Source organism: Sceloporus occidentalis, unplaced genomic scaffold (assembly GCF_023333645.1).
Source record: "Sceloporus occidentalis isolate IW3139 unplaced genomic scaffold, rSceOcc1.0.p SCAF_6, whole genome shotgun sequence".
NCBI classification, from domain to species: Eukaryota; Metazoa; Chordata; class Lepidosauria; order Squamata; family Phrynosomatidae; genus Sceloporus; species Sceloporus occidentalis.
This window is the reverse complement of record NW_028316986.1, coordinates 9,799,280-9,813,374: the sequence shown is the minus strand read 5'-3', so window position 1 is coordinate 9,813,374 and position 14,095 is coordinate 9,799,280. Positions and strand designations below refer to the sequence as shown.

Sequence of the window (14,095 nt, the reverse complement as noted above, 5' to 3'; positions counted from 1 at the left end):
GGTTTTGTCTTAAGTAACCCAGCAATGTTTCTGTTGTCCCCGTCTCTTTCCTGGCAAATCCAAGCAACAACTACAGTCTTTCATTCCCAGCTTCTGATTTTTAAAAAACAAATCCAAGGCACATCAGATCAAAAAGTCCCAAGGGGCAGATGAAAGGAAACTAGAACATTCTAGAAATTTCCACATGTATGTGGAAGTGGGCCGTGAGTCTCTGTTCTGATTTATTTGGCAGACAAATAGGGTGCCAAGTGGAATAAAATGTTTCTTGACTTGAATGTCCCTTGCCTGTTTTAGTGGCTGAGTAAGTGTTTTCATTGAAACCAGGGACCAGAGTCTCTTCTTCCATTGCATTGGGGAGAGCCTCTTCTGTTAACCTTTCCCAGCCATTGCAACCTTGAAACTAGCAACCAAGCACAAGTCAACAGCTAACAGTTTGTGTGTCAGGTTTTTGTTGCCATCTTCAAATAACAATAATAGACCCTACTCAGGTGACATTCTGCTTTTCGGCTTTGTGATCATTTCCCCTTTCCTAAAGACCTTAGGCCAAAAAGACTGTTTACGGGGGCAATTCTCCCTCATTTGCCTCTTTTATCACGCATCTACCTCCAGCATCAGGCATTCATCTTATGATTCATTTAACTCAGGAGAGAGTGGTACATAGGTACCTCCTACATGTTCCTGAGGAACCATGTTACCTGGTTCCTTGTACTGAGAGGTCACTACCATATGATCAAGTGTCAATGCTGTCATTCTGGTCCAGAATCAGGGAAATCTTCAGGTGGAGGTAGCATTGGCTTAGGTCAAGTAAATTCCATTCTGCAACAACAGCAGCAAATGTTCCTACTAAAGAAGCAAGTAGGGCAATGGAACAACATCACATTGGCTTATTTCTCTGTGGCAGAGGGTTTGAATTATTAATTAATTCCTCAGCCATCCAGCTACAAATGGTGTGCTTCATTTGAGGCAGAATCCGTGCAATGGGGAGAGATATACTTCCTGATAAAGCTATCCCGTAAGTGAAAGGGTGATATTGTAAGTAAAAACAAAGCATCTAATTATTATTATTATAATTATTATTATTACTATTATTATTATTTATATCCTGTCTCTCCCTACGGATCAAGGCAGGTTACAGTAAAAGATAAAATATATACAGTGGGCCCTCGCCTTATGTGGGGATCTGTTCCGGATCCCACCGCGTAAGGCGAATTCCACCTATGCTCAAGCCCCATTATAAACAATGGGGCTCATGCATGGCGGCGCGGCGGCGCGGCGGCACACGGGGCGCAACGGGCGCATGCGCCCATTCAATTGAATGGGATGTGCCGCCCCTTCCGCCCCGCGCGCGCCCACAGCTTGAGCGCGTATGCTCAAGCTGCGTAAGGCACACCCGCGTATGACACGGGCGCGCTGTAATACATTCATCATCAACATTACCCAGTCCCCACCCTCCATCCTTAATATAACAATCAAACACTTAAAACAGGGGTAGGCAACCCTTTTGAGACGGGGGCCGGGTTGCTGTCCCTCAGACAACTGGGGGGCCAAAGCCAAAAAATAAATAATTAAATAATTAAATAAATTAAATAAATAAATAAACCGGGACAAATGTAGGACAAAATTTTCAAATGGAGGGCACTTTTTAAATAAAAAATGGAGGACATGTGAAAAAAATTGCTGATTTTAAAAAAAATGTTAAGATAAATACATGTTTCTGAGGCTTCTATAGACAATTGTCCCACCATGCCCCTCGCGCGAGACGCCAAAGGCCCCGGCGGCAATCGGCAGCAGGACTGGGCTGGGGCAGGTCCCAAGGCCTCACCGGGCCGCATCCGGCCCGCGGGCCGCAGGTTGCCTACCCCTGACTTAAAACAATAAAAAAACAATTTAAAACAGCAAATAGGAGGGAGACTACTTGGGGCAGACAGGGTAGTCCTTTTAATGGGAGGTCATCCTGGGAAGGCCTACTGGAAGAGATCCATCCTGACCGCCTTCTTAAAGGCGTCAAGAGAGGCAATACCACAGATCTTCTCCGGCAGGTCATTCCAAATTTTTAGGGCGGCACCTGAGAAGGTCCTCTGGGAAACTGCAGCCAACCTGGTCTTCTTTGGCTGCAATAAATTCTTCCCAAAGGATCTGAGCATGTTGGGTGGAATGTATGGAAAGAGGCGTTTTCACAGATAAACTGAACCCAAGCCATGTATGGCTTTAAAGTGTGGAGGGAACAAGGAGAGCGGAATGGCAGGCTTTAGGAGGAGCCCAGGAGGGATGAAGAGGAAGGGAAGAGGAAAGAAGTGGAAGACAAAGGGTTATGGAACGTCCTCTTAGTGGACAGCTGGATGGGCATGCAGCACCCACTCACAGTGCCAGTGCCAAACTCCATAGCTGCCAGAGCCAAGGAGGTACCTATGGCTGACCATTTTACCATCTGAGGAAGGTTGACCCAGTGGTGGCTCTTCCTGGACAAAAAGAGACCCTTTCCAGCCGGTTGTGCTTAGGAGGCTCCAGGCTGTGTTGTTATGACAAGCCGTTTGTGGGGACGGAAGCCGTTTTCTAGACACAGCTGCTGCTTCCGCATCTCAGCTGCTGCACTGGTACAGGGGCATCTCATTCATGCCAAGATGGCTCTACAGGCTCTCAACCCTCCATACAAGGGAAGCTGGAAACTATTTCTTCTCTTTATTTTTAGGAGGGAGATGTCTGGCCCAACTCCACTGCTGAAATCAGCGTGATCTTCAGGCCCCAAGAAGCTGGGATGTATCACCACGCGGTGTACTGCGATATCTCAGGTATAACTTTCCCTCCATGGACTGTCATGTCAGGACAACTTCCTGTCTTGGGCTGCATCCACACTGGAGTAATAACCCAGTTTGATGCCGCTTTAACTGCCCTGGGTCAAGGCTATGAAATTCTGACTCCCAGAATTCCATAGCCTTGAGTCAGAAAGAGTTAAAGTGGTGCCAAACCAGATTATTTCTCCAGTGTGGATGCAGCCTTGGTCTCACTTCCTGCTGAGTCTGGGCACAGGAGACCTCGATTCACTCAATCCCCTCGGCAGGCAGGTTTTATTGGGAAGGGCCCACGGCGGTCTGGAGCAGACCTTGGGAGGTTGTTGGGTAGTCCTTTGCAGAGAAGCAGACCACCTGAGGCTTTGGAGTGATGGACTGGATATGCTTATGATTAGAGACATCAAAGATGGCAAGAGGAAGACAGTCTCCACAGGCCTGTCATGAATTAAAGCTCCTTGAGGAATGTCCCATGGATGCAGGATGTTACTATTTTTTAAAAGAGAGAGAAACCTCAGGGTTTCAGACAGGGACAAACCATTAAGAAAAACTTCCCAGTAGTAAGATTGCTCCACACCTTAATAATAATAACAGGAAGAGGAGGAGCAGCCCAACACCAGCAACAACAGCAGTTGTATAGATGATTTGTGAAATGTGTAAGAAACCCGGGGCCAATTCAAAATGCATCAAAATAAATAAGTGAGTCATAGAAGAATATCGCACAGCGTTCTGAGAACCTTTTGGGAACCTGATGGGAACGGAACGCATCACAGTTTACCACACAAATGTGTTCCCATTGGGTTCCCAGAACGTTCCCAATGTGTTCCACATGTGTTCCAGAGTGGGGACGGATTAGATGTGTTCCCAGCGAGCTGTAACATTCTCAGAATGTGCCAAAAGAAGTCTGTGCAATATTCTTATCCGATCCCAATTCCGTTCTCTCATTCCTCCGTCTCCTGATTGGCTGAAAGAATGCCCTTCTCTTTAGTCCTCCAAAGTCCTAGAGCGTGCAAAAATGTTTATTGCTCTCCCAGGTATGACGCGGCACACTATTTGACAAAAGTAACATAGGTTTTATCCTATTTTCTACAAACATATGTCAGCATATGATGCCCCAACGTTTTATAGGGGCTTGCCTTCCTTCCCTCCCAAGGGAATCCTCAAACTCCCTTCGGAGGGAAGACAAGCTCTGGCGGGGCTTGCCTTCCTTCCTTCCCAAGGTAATCTTCGGACTCCCTTCGGAGGGAAGACAAGCTCCGGCAGGGCTTGCCTTCCTTCCCTCCCAAGGGAATCCTCCCAAGGGTCTCTGTATGTGTCTGCTTTCTGCACACACAGACACTCAAATATATATATATATATATATATATATATATATATATATATATATATCACACACACACACACTTATACAAACACAAATTATATATAAAATGGCTAATGTGTGCATATATGTGTGTGTGTGTGTGTCTGTGTGTTCTCTGCACACTCACAAACACACACACACGCACACATTTATATAGATAGCATTCATAACAGCAACTTTTACAAGTCCAATGTTAGCAAAGTTATACGGTGTCAAAACAACCACAGAGTGGAGATGTCATCATTTTACAGTCCTCAAAACGAAATACGCACTACAGCAAAATGTTATGGTAACGTTCTCAAGACAAATGGATGCGCTGTGTGGTAAAATGCATTCCCATTTCCATCACATTCTACTTTCTTGAATGCGATAATACACGTTCCCAGAACGTTCCCAGAACGTTCCATCTCGTAACGTTATGAGAACGATATATACAGCAATTACTGTATATGGACACTGCCTACATATCCCATGCTGTTTTTACCTTATGCGGCATGGTTAAAGCATTAAACTGTTCAGCAAATGGACATGCCACACAGGATGCAAGACTACATATTCAAGTGTCCAATTACACAAGGGGAGTTTTGCTTCTGTGAAGCATGTTGTGTTTTGCTCATCTGAAACCCAGAGGGAATGATGTTCCCCTGGAGTCCACCTGGTCTCATCCTGCGCCTTCCAATCCTGGCAGTGAAAGATTGAGTTCTTCTTACCAAGAAAGCTTACAGTTTTACCAGAAGAAGCCTGCCCTCCAAATGAATTGGGCTCAGGATAAATGTGACTATCCACATTTAAAATGGATGATGAGTCAGACTGCTGACAAAACTCCCATTCAGATTGAATTCCGTGAATCGGGTGCACTAAGTGGATTTTAACTCTCTAGCTAGCTCCCTATCAATACATGTTAGTATATGGTACTGTGTGAAGTCGAAGGCTCTCATGGCTGGCATCCATAGGGTTGGGTTTTGTTTTGTTTTGTTTTGTTTTTGGGGGGGGCTATGTGGCCATGTTCTACAAAAGTTTATTCCTGACGTTTCGCCAGCATCTGTAGCTGGCATCTTTTCTCTGAATTTTAATACTAATTAATAAACATTTTAATAATCCATTGACCCTCTCCTAAAAGGTGGGTTCTGCTTTCCACAGGCCGAGAGATCCGGCTCCCTCTGCGCATCAAAGGTGAAGCCATGGGCCCCAAGCTGCTTTTCAATTTCAACCAGTTGAATGTGGGGAATATTTTTGTTGGATCGTCCCACAGTTATGAGGTGAGCCGCATTCCCAGGATAGTATATGTGTGATAGATCAGTATGGCAAAAACAAGGCAGTGCCTTCCAATAGGATTACAACAAAATGCCTAACACAAAAGGGGGAAGGGATGGTGAGTGAAGAGAAAAACAGGCCAACTCAGTTTTTAATATTAAACAGTAGGAATGGTTGAAAGGGAGATTGTCCTTTTGCTGCAGGGACGAGGGAAGGCTGATTGATGATGGTTAAGGCCCCCTTTCTTCTCTCTTGTTTAAAAGGAGGTAAAGGTAAAGGTATTCCCCTTTGACAAGGTTGTCAAGTTGTGTCTGGTGCTCATCTCCACAGCTAAGCTGAAGTGCCAACCTTGTTAAAGACAACTCTGTGATCATGTGGCCAGCATGACTGCACCCTACACTGTGACCTTCCCACTGAGAAGTGGTACCTATTAAACTACTTGCATTTGCATGCTTTTGAACTGCTAGGTTGGCAAAAGCTGGGACTAGTGATGGCAGCTCACTCCGTCACTCGGCGCTTGGGCCTTGAACTGCTGACCTGCCACTCTTGCAGTTGTCAGAGTCAGCACCTTAACTGCTGAGCCACTGCACCCCACTTGAAAGAAAGCACTGTAAAAAAATTAAAAGGAAACTAAAATGTTTGCAAATGAATAAACATTTCACAGAGTGGTGCAAGGGAGATGTTAGGCACACACCTCTGAAAGGATCTTCCTCTGTGGGCAAAGCTGAGTTGTTCCCGGCTGCTACATTTGCAAAGAAATTTCATTGCCACAAATCACCAAGTGGCCTCATTTAGAGGACACCAGACCAGGGTGAATGCAACACCCCAGTGCAGCAGGCCCTTGGTATCTGCTGGGGTTTGGTTCCAGGATCCCCCGTGGATATCAAAATTCGTGGATACTGAAGTCCCATTAAATATAATGGCATAGTAAAAGGGTGTCCCTTATATAGGGATGCCATAACCCGGAGGCCCCTGTGACAATCACGCTTTTGGGGGGCCCCTCACGGTCACGGTCCGGTTTGGGGGGCCCCCAAGCCTTGTTCCCGGTTCGGGATCCTCTCCTCCTGCGGCCATAGCCGCTGCCGCTAATGCGGCTGGCTGCTGCGCCAAACCACCTCCTCCTCCTCTTCGTGGTGGGCTGGGCAGCGCCAGCCCACCTCCTCCTCCGGCTCCGCCTTCCTCCTCCTCCTCGGCAGCAGAAGCGCCGCCGTCACCTCGTCAGGGCTTGCCCACCTGCGCGCACGCACACACAGGGCTCCAAAACAGGAGCTCGTCCCTTGCTTTGGCCAGCCAGCCATTGGCCAGCTGGCCAAAGAGGACAGGCTCCTCGGTGCGCGCCGCCCAGGCCTCAGCAGGGGCCAGCGGCAGCGCGTGCACCTGCCCAGCTTCCCTCCCCGCACGTGCGCGCCAGCCATCCTAAGGAGGAGGAGGGGAGGAGAGGAGGAGGAGGAAGGAGCCGGAGGAAGGGTGCCTTGAAAGGGCCAGGGCAGAATTGGGGCGAAGGAGGAGGAGGAAAGCTGAGTCAGTGGCCATTAGGTCTGCCTTGGTTTTTGGGTTTTTTTAAATTATTTTTAAAAATATAAAATACCTATTTTATTTCATTAATTTTTATTATTGCTTGTTTTATTTTATTTCATTAATTTTTTTATGAAATATATACACCCCTGCCTTGTTTTTTATTTTTCCCCCATTATTTTTTATTATTAAATATATGGAAGTGCATTTTCTGTGTATTTATGGCGCTTTGAATGCTAACAAGTCTGCCTTTCTTGGACAATTATAGTGATGATGATGGTGATGGTGGTGGTGGTGATATTGATATCAACAAGCCTCTGAGGCACGGCCAATGTAACTTGCTGTGATTTTTACAAACTCATGCGCAGTGAAGAAAAACCACCATCCCTTGCCCAAGTACACACTTCTGAGAAGTACAATTGAACCCGAGGGCAAGTTCATTTCTGCCATCTGTCTAGGAATAATGCCAAAATGTCCTCCATTTCGATCATGCTTAAAAAACATGCATTTATATTAACATTTTTTAAAAACCCTCAATTTTTTGCACGTCCTCCATTTTTATAAAATGTGTCCTACATTTGAAAATGTTGCCCTACATTTGTCCTACATTTGTCCCGGCTTGGAGCTCCTGACTTATGGCAACCCTACCCTTATATAAAAGGGCAAAATCAAGGTTCGCTTATGGGAATTTGTATATTTTAAAAGTATTTTCAAGCCATGGATGCTTGAATCCATAGATAAGAAATCTGTGGATGGGGGAGCTGACTGTAATTAATCACACCTCTGAGAACCAAGTAAAGGTCTATTTCCAAAACACCTTGTGAGCTTAAAGCCACTGGGAGAGAGGCAGAGAATTTGTGTTTCTACCTGTCCACAGCAAGGTGCTATTGATTTAGTATTTTTGAGAAGAAAGGCTGTTCTTCAGCTCTGGGCAGCTCCACCAGATTGAGCTGGCAAAGACAAACGGTTTCGGTCCTTGGGACAAGGATGATGGCTCCCTGCTTCCCTTCCCACTCCTTCTCCCCCGCAGGCCGTCCTTTCCAACAAAGGTGCGATCGATGCCCTCTTTAACCTGACCTGGCCTGCGACGGCCCTGGGCTCTTGCTTTGCCTTCCAGCCCAGTGAAGGAATAATTGAGCCTGGTAGTCATCAGGCTGTTCGCATCACCTTCAGCTCCACCGTTCTGGGACAGTTTTGCGAAGAGTTCAAATTCAATGTGAATGGTGCTCCCGAGCCTGTGGGTTTAGTGATCAAGTAAGTTCAGAAAACTATGATTGTGAGTCTCATGCATATCAGTAGTATAGTTTGCTTGTGAAAACATACACTTTAAAAGATATAGCATTTGCTTCTCCTAATGCATAACCTGTACTCAGGACTAGAGGTCACTGTTAGAAAAGATAAGGAGAAACAGAATGGTTTTCAATTGGCAAGGAACTCAGGAAAGCCTGAATTTTATCACCCTATCTGTTTTACTTGTACACTGAATGTATTATAGGCAAAGCAGGATTAGAAAGGAGGTGTGAAAATTGGAGGAAAGAACACGAACAATTTAAGACATGCAGATGAAACCATATTACTACTAGAAACTAGCAAAGACTTGGAACAACTACTGAAGAAAGTCAAGAAGTGCAAAGGCAGGTTTACAGTTGAACATTAAAAGAACAAAAGTAATAACCACAGATGATTACCATAACTTTAAAGTTGACAATTAAGGCATGGAGATAGTCAAAGATTTCTTATATGTTTGTTTTTTTCAAAAAAATTTTTAATATATATAAAAGACTCTCAACTAACAAACCTACAGATATACAAAACATTTAAGAAAAAATAACAAACAAACCAATAAAAAAACAGAAAAAAACACACCTAGTCAAACATTAATTAAAACATGAATTCCAAGTTCCTTTCCTCATGCACATATCTAGTTTCTATTATCTGACTTTGTAGATTATCCAGCCATTCCTGTAACTTTCCTTATTTAAATTAATTTTACTTAATAATGAAGTGTCCTTAATTACATAATCTTCATTAATGAATTACTAGAACTCTTAATCATTGGCCAAGTAAAGCTGAGTTACTAAATCATGATAAATTTTGAGTTACAAATTCATAATTCATAAATTACAAATTCAGATTCATAAACATCAAAATCATCCATATTTGTCGAACCAAAGATTCTTCTCAGTTAAATTTCTTCCAAAATAGAGCAGATCTCATTCCATATATCTAACCACTCTTCATGAAGCAAATCAAGGGATTTATCTCTAAGAAGGTAGGTTATTTTGTCCATTTCTATTAAATCTAACATCTTCCATAGCGAGTCATTTTTTTGTAGGAGGCAATTCTGATTTTTTTTTGCAAGAATTAATCTGGCTGTGGTTGTCATATGATATAGTCTCCTACCAAATTTATTCTCCCATTGTGCGTCTATCATACTTAAGAGATATAATTTAGGGTCTTTTTTTGAGCTTAATTTTTTAAAGTTTTCTAATTTCATCGTGAATTTGGGTCCAGTAATTTTGAATCTTTTTGCGTGCCCACCACACGTAAAAATATGAACCTATTTCGCTTTTACAGTTCCAGCATCTGCTGCAGGAATTATTATTTATTTTAGAGATTCTCAAGGGTGTTAAATGCCAGCGATACTGGAGTTTATATAAGTTTTCCCTCAAGTCATAGCTGAAGGAATATTTTATATTTTTACTCCACAACTTTTCCCATTCTTCATATTGTATGGGACTCCCAATATCCTGGGCCCAGCTAATCAACACAGCTTTTATTTGTTCTTTTTCAGTATCCCATTTCAACAATTCCTTATACATTTTTGAAATGAAATGATCTTTCCCTGTCCATAGATTTTTTTCCATATCTGTTTCCTCTTTTGCAACTCCCTGTATCTTTATGTCTAAAAAAATCTCTTTTAACTGTAAAAACTAATTACAGTTAAAACCCTCATTTTTTAAGTCAGCTATGGTTTTGAGCACCAGTTTATCTTCTTGAAATTTGAGAAGATCATGATAGGTGAGCCATTTGTCCTTTGCCATTTTGTAATATCTATGAAAGGCCTCATTAGGGGAGGTTTTCATGGGTAGTTTTCTGTGTAATACCTTTTTATGTTTCATCCACACCCTTAGAAGTGTTTTTCTAACAAAATGGTCATTAAATTCACAATTTACTTTTATCTTATCATAGAACAGATATGCATGCCATCCATAAATATTGTTAATCCCTTCCAGGGACAGTAATTCTTTGTCTCTTAATATTAACTATTCTCTTAACCACTCCAGACAGCATGCATGAAAATATAATTTTAAATTGGGGAGCCCAAGCCCACCCTGCTGACATCATCTTGTAATAACAAAGGTTTTATCCTTGCTTTTTTCCTGAGCAGTTGAAGTTAGTGATAATCTTCTGCCAATCACTGAAGGGTTTGTTATTAATTATAACTGGAATGGTTTGAAACAAAAACAATAACTTCATCAGTACACACATCTTGATTAGAGAAATTTTCCCCAGCAAAGAGAGATCCGTAGTTCTTCATTTTGTTAAGTCTTCTTTTATCCCTTGCCATGTAGTCGAGTAATTATTTTTAAATAGGTCCGCATTTTTATTTGTGATGGAAACTCCCAAATATTTAACCTTTTTTCCCATGCTGAGACCAGATTTATCTATGAAAATTTCCTGTTCTTTCTTTGTCATATTCATGGTCAAGACTTTAGTTTTGTCTTTATTAATTTTAAAACCTGCCACTCTCCCATATCTCTTTAGTTGCTCTAAAAGGATTTATAGTATTTATTGGATCTGCTAAATATAGAAGTAAATCATCCGCATAAGCTTTCAGTTTTAATTCATGGCCTTTCACTCTGACACCTTTGATATTACTATCATCTCTTCTCAAAGAACATAGCCATTCAAGCGAAAAAATAAAAAGCAAAGTTGAGAGAGGGCAGCCTTGTCTGCTGCCTTTGCGGATTTCACAAAGTGTTGTTCCCTCACCATTTACAATGATCTGTGCATACTGTTTATCATATATAGTGCTGATTTCCTATATGTTGAGTCAGTCATTAATCAGAATGGAAACTGCAATCAAGAAATCAGATGAAAACTAGGACATGGAATTAGACAAGATCCTCAAGTCTAAAGGTATATCATTGAAGGCCAAAGTCAAGATTGTCCATTTTATTTACAATTTCTATGAATGGTTGTAACGGTTGGACAGTGAAGAAGTGCCATAGGAAGAAAATCAGCTCATTTGAATGTGGTGCTGGAGGAGAGTTCTGCAGACATTTTCTGTGTGTGTCTTTCCCTTTCCAGAGGCTGCGTCATTGGACCAACATTTCATTTCAATGTCCCATCCCTCAATTTTGGAGATGTCTCTTTTGGTAAGTCTGTGCTATTTGGGAATTCTAGCTGTGGTTTGGATTTCAGGAAGGGCATAAAATGATGCCCTGTTGGGACAAGAGCAAGGCCAGCTAGTCTGGTGCTCTCTTTCCAGCAGCAACCAAAGGGGCTCCTCTTCCAGGCCTCACAAGCCACAGAGCGTAAGAGGCATTCCTTGCTGCTCCTCTGCCAAGGGGCTTCCCTGGGACAGCATGGGGAAGAAGGCAGAAATAAACCCTGGTGTGAAAAGGATTTGATCAGGTGCTAGAGAGTGTGGTCAAGGGAAGGCCAGACCTTCCTCTGAAGGGAAATTCATCTGTTGCTACTGCTGTCTAAACTATGAAAGAGGCCTTATAAGTGTCCTTTGATTTCATGGAAGAGTTGACTGAACCCTAGTGTGGGAAAATACTGGTTGGGTCAGGTGGCCTTTTGGACCCTTTCCACTTTTTGATGGAAAGGGTGTATTCACAATCCCTGCTGGACAACATCTCTCCCTTCTTTCTCCTCCTCCTTCCCCGCCACAGGTTTCCCTCGTACCCTGTCCTGCTGCCTCAGCAATACCTCCTTGGTGCCCATGACTTTCCACCTCCGTGTGCCAGGAGATGGCAGCGGAGAGCCAAGCATTACCAGCCAAGATCAGGCCACTGACATCTCCAGGCCATCGTGGAGGATGGCAGGATTTACAGGGGCCAAACCCAAGGAGTTTGCCATCACACCACATTGTGGGACCATCCATCCCCTAGGGACCATGGACATCCAGGTATGACTGGTGCCTTTGAACGTCACTCTCTGTATCCTGGCAAGCAGACAGAAGAACCTGGAGTATGAGAAAGAGATGAGAGGGCCTGTGCTGATTTTTGTAGTTAGGCATTGGTATTTCTGCACTTTGGTTCCTCCTTGCCCCCAAGTTTGCTGCTCATGCCTTCCTTTTGTGACTGGATAGGACTATTTTAACAACATATGCAGACATTTAGTGAAATGAACCAGAAGTAGAATGTATGTGGATAATCTGGGCTAGTAATTCTAAAGGGCTGGTTTCTATGGAGATTGGGAGTGATGAATATGGAAGTGGGTCTGCCAAATTCCCCTCTGTAAAGGTCTCCCTGAGCACCAGGGCTTTTGCCCTGACCAGAATATGCTGAATGAAAAACTCCCCAGGCCAAAGCTGAACTAGCCTTGCTTTATATTTTAGATTTTTGTAAGTTTCCGCTCCGTCCATCTCACAGTCCATGTGACTGCTGCTGCCTCTGCCTCTGCCTCTGTTAAGGAACAAGACAGTACTGAGTTCTATAAATGCGGATCCCGCAAAGAGCAGTTTGCCAGAGTGGCAAGATACAGACTTTGTCTTGGGAAACATATTTGAATGGGAATTCTCACATTAGAATTACCACATGAGTGGCTGATGTAGGGTCAGAACTTGACCCCAGTGGTTTCTAAGGAGGAGCATGTCCATCAGTAGAACCACTTCATTGCCAGTCTTTCTGTTTTTCCTTTGGCTAGTTCCCCCCACCCTCACCCCAGTACCCAACATCCTTGGTATGTTTCCTGTCCCTGCCTGCCTGTCTTTGGGATGAGATTTGAGAAAGGCTAAATTGATGTTGGGCAATATTCTAGAAAACCTTGCTCCTGTAACCAGAATTTCTGCCTCCCTTTCCCATGGAAGGTAACCTTGTGTTCCAACACTGTGAAGAGCTATGAAACGGCACTGGTTGTGGACATCAAGGGAAGTGGGGAAGATGTATTAGCACTTCCAGTTACAGCAAGGTATCATGGTTTCTTTCATACCTTCTCTTGTCAAAAAGCAGTGGGTCTCCTGCTGCTCCCCATCCTGTGCTGTGTCCTGAGTGAAGTGGACTATGCCCTATTGCAGCACCCCATGCTTGGGCATCTGGGAGCAAGAGGGACCCCAGAGGAAGAAAGAGGCTTTATTTGGGCCCATCTGCTCCACCAGCCCATCCAATCTGATTTGGGCTTTCATTGTTGAAGGAACAAAACTCAGGGAGCCAAGGGACCTGCTTCAAGTAGCTGAGCCTTAAATGCTCAGGAAACTGAGCTGGGAAACAAGAAAGGAACCCATCATTTAGAGAAAGAAGAAAGAGAGTCATTTGTCTTGCAGGAAAAAAATAGTGGGTGGTTGTGATTTTCAACAAAGCCCAAACCATGCCCCCATTTCCAGCCTGCTGTTCTCCTGAGCACATCTGGCTGGCTCAGGGATGGATCTGCTAGTGGTGAACAGCTGATGCTCATCCAATGCCAGTTTTGTTTTAAAGGCTCGCGAGGCCATGGGACGCGCTGGCTGCAGGGTGGCACTGATGTCATGCCAGGCAGCTGACTGGTCTGGTGGTGGCGGGGGCAGTCTTGACTGGGTTTTTATTTACCTTTCTCTCCTTTCCTGACAACAAGCCACCCCTCTTTTGCTGAAAAAAGATCCTGGTTTTCTTTGTGAGAGCTGTTTGGATTCTCTCACAAAGCCAGGGCTGCATCCCAAAGGTCACCTGGGAGGGCTGTTTCAAAAGCCAGTCTGGAGGAACATGGTGGCAGGAACTAGGCTGGGTAAAACAATTTACCCATTGCCTCAGGTTCAGAGCAGAGGTGCCCAACATGCACCCGCCCCATGGCCTTGAATGCCTGCTCCCCATGGGTGAGCTGGCTATGCTCCCTACCACTGCTCAATGCCCCCATGGACTCCATGCCAGTTTCATGCATTGAGGAGCAGCAGTTTTATACAGTTGCCAGAGAGGAAGAATCAAGACTCCCCGCCAAAGAGATCCATGTGCAGATTGGTCCTTGAACATGT

The 14,095-nt window shown here is 44.0% G+C and overlaps 1 protein-coding gene across 3 annotated transcripts in view; it reads left to right on the top strand.

The window, feature by feature from the left end:
• Nucleotides 1-14,095, top strand: part of HYDIN (HYDIN axonemal central pair apparatus protein) — a 117,880-nt gene that overhangs the window by 13,226 nt on the left and 90,559 nt on the right. For all 3 annotated transcript variants that reach the window (XM_089528844.1, XM_089528843.1, XM_089528845.1), the window contains exons 11-16: nucleotides 2,690-2,789; nucleotides 5,290-5,408; nucleotides 7,949-8,172; nucleotides 11,233-11,300; nucleotides 11,823-12,058; nucleotides 12,962-13,062. In XM_089528844.1, coding sequence (XP_089384970.1) covers nucleotides 2,690-2,789; nucleotides 5,290-5,408; nucleotides 7,949-8,172; nucleotides 11,233-11,300; nucleotides 11,823-12,058; nucleotides 12,962-13,062 — 848 coding nt within the window. The remainder of the gene's footprint in view (nucleotides 1-2,689; nucleotides 2,790-5,289; nucleotides 5,409-7,948; nucleotides 8,173-11,232; nucleotides 11,301-11,822; nucleotides 12,059-12,961; nucleotides 13,063-14,095) is intronic.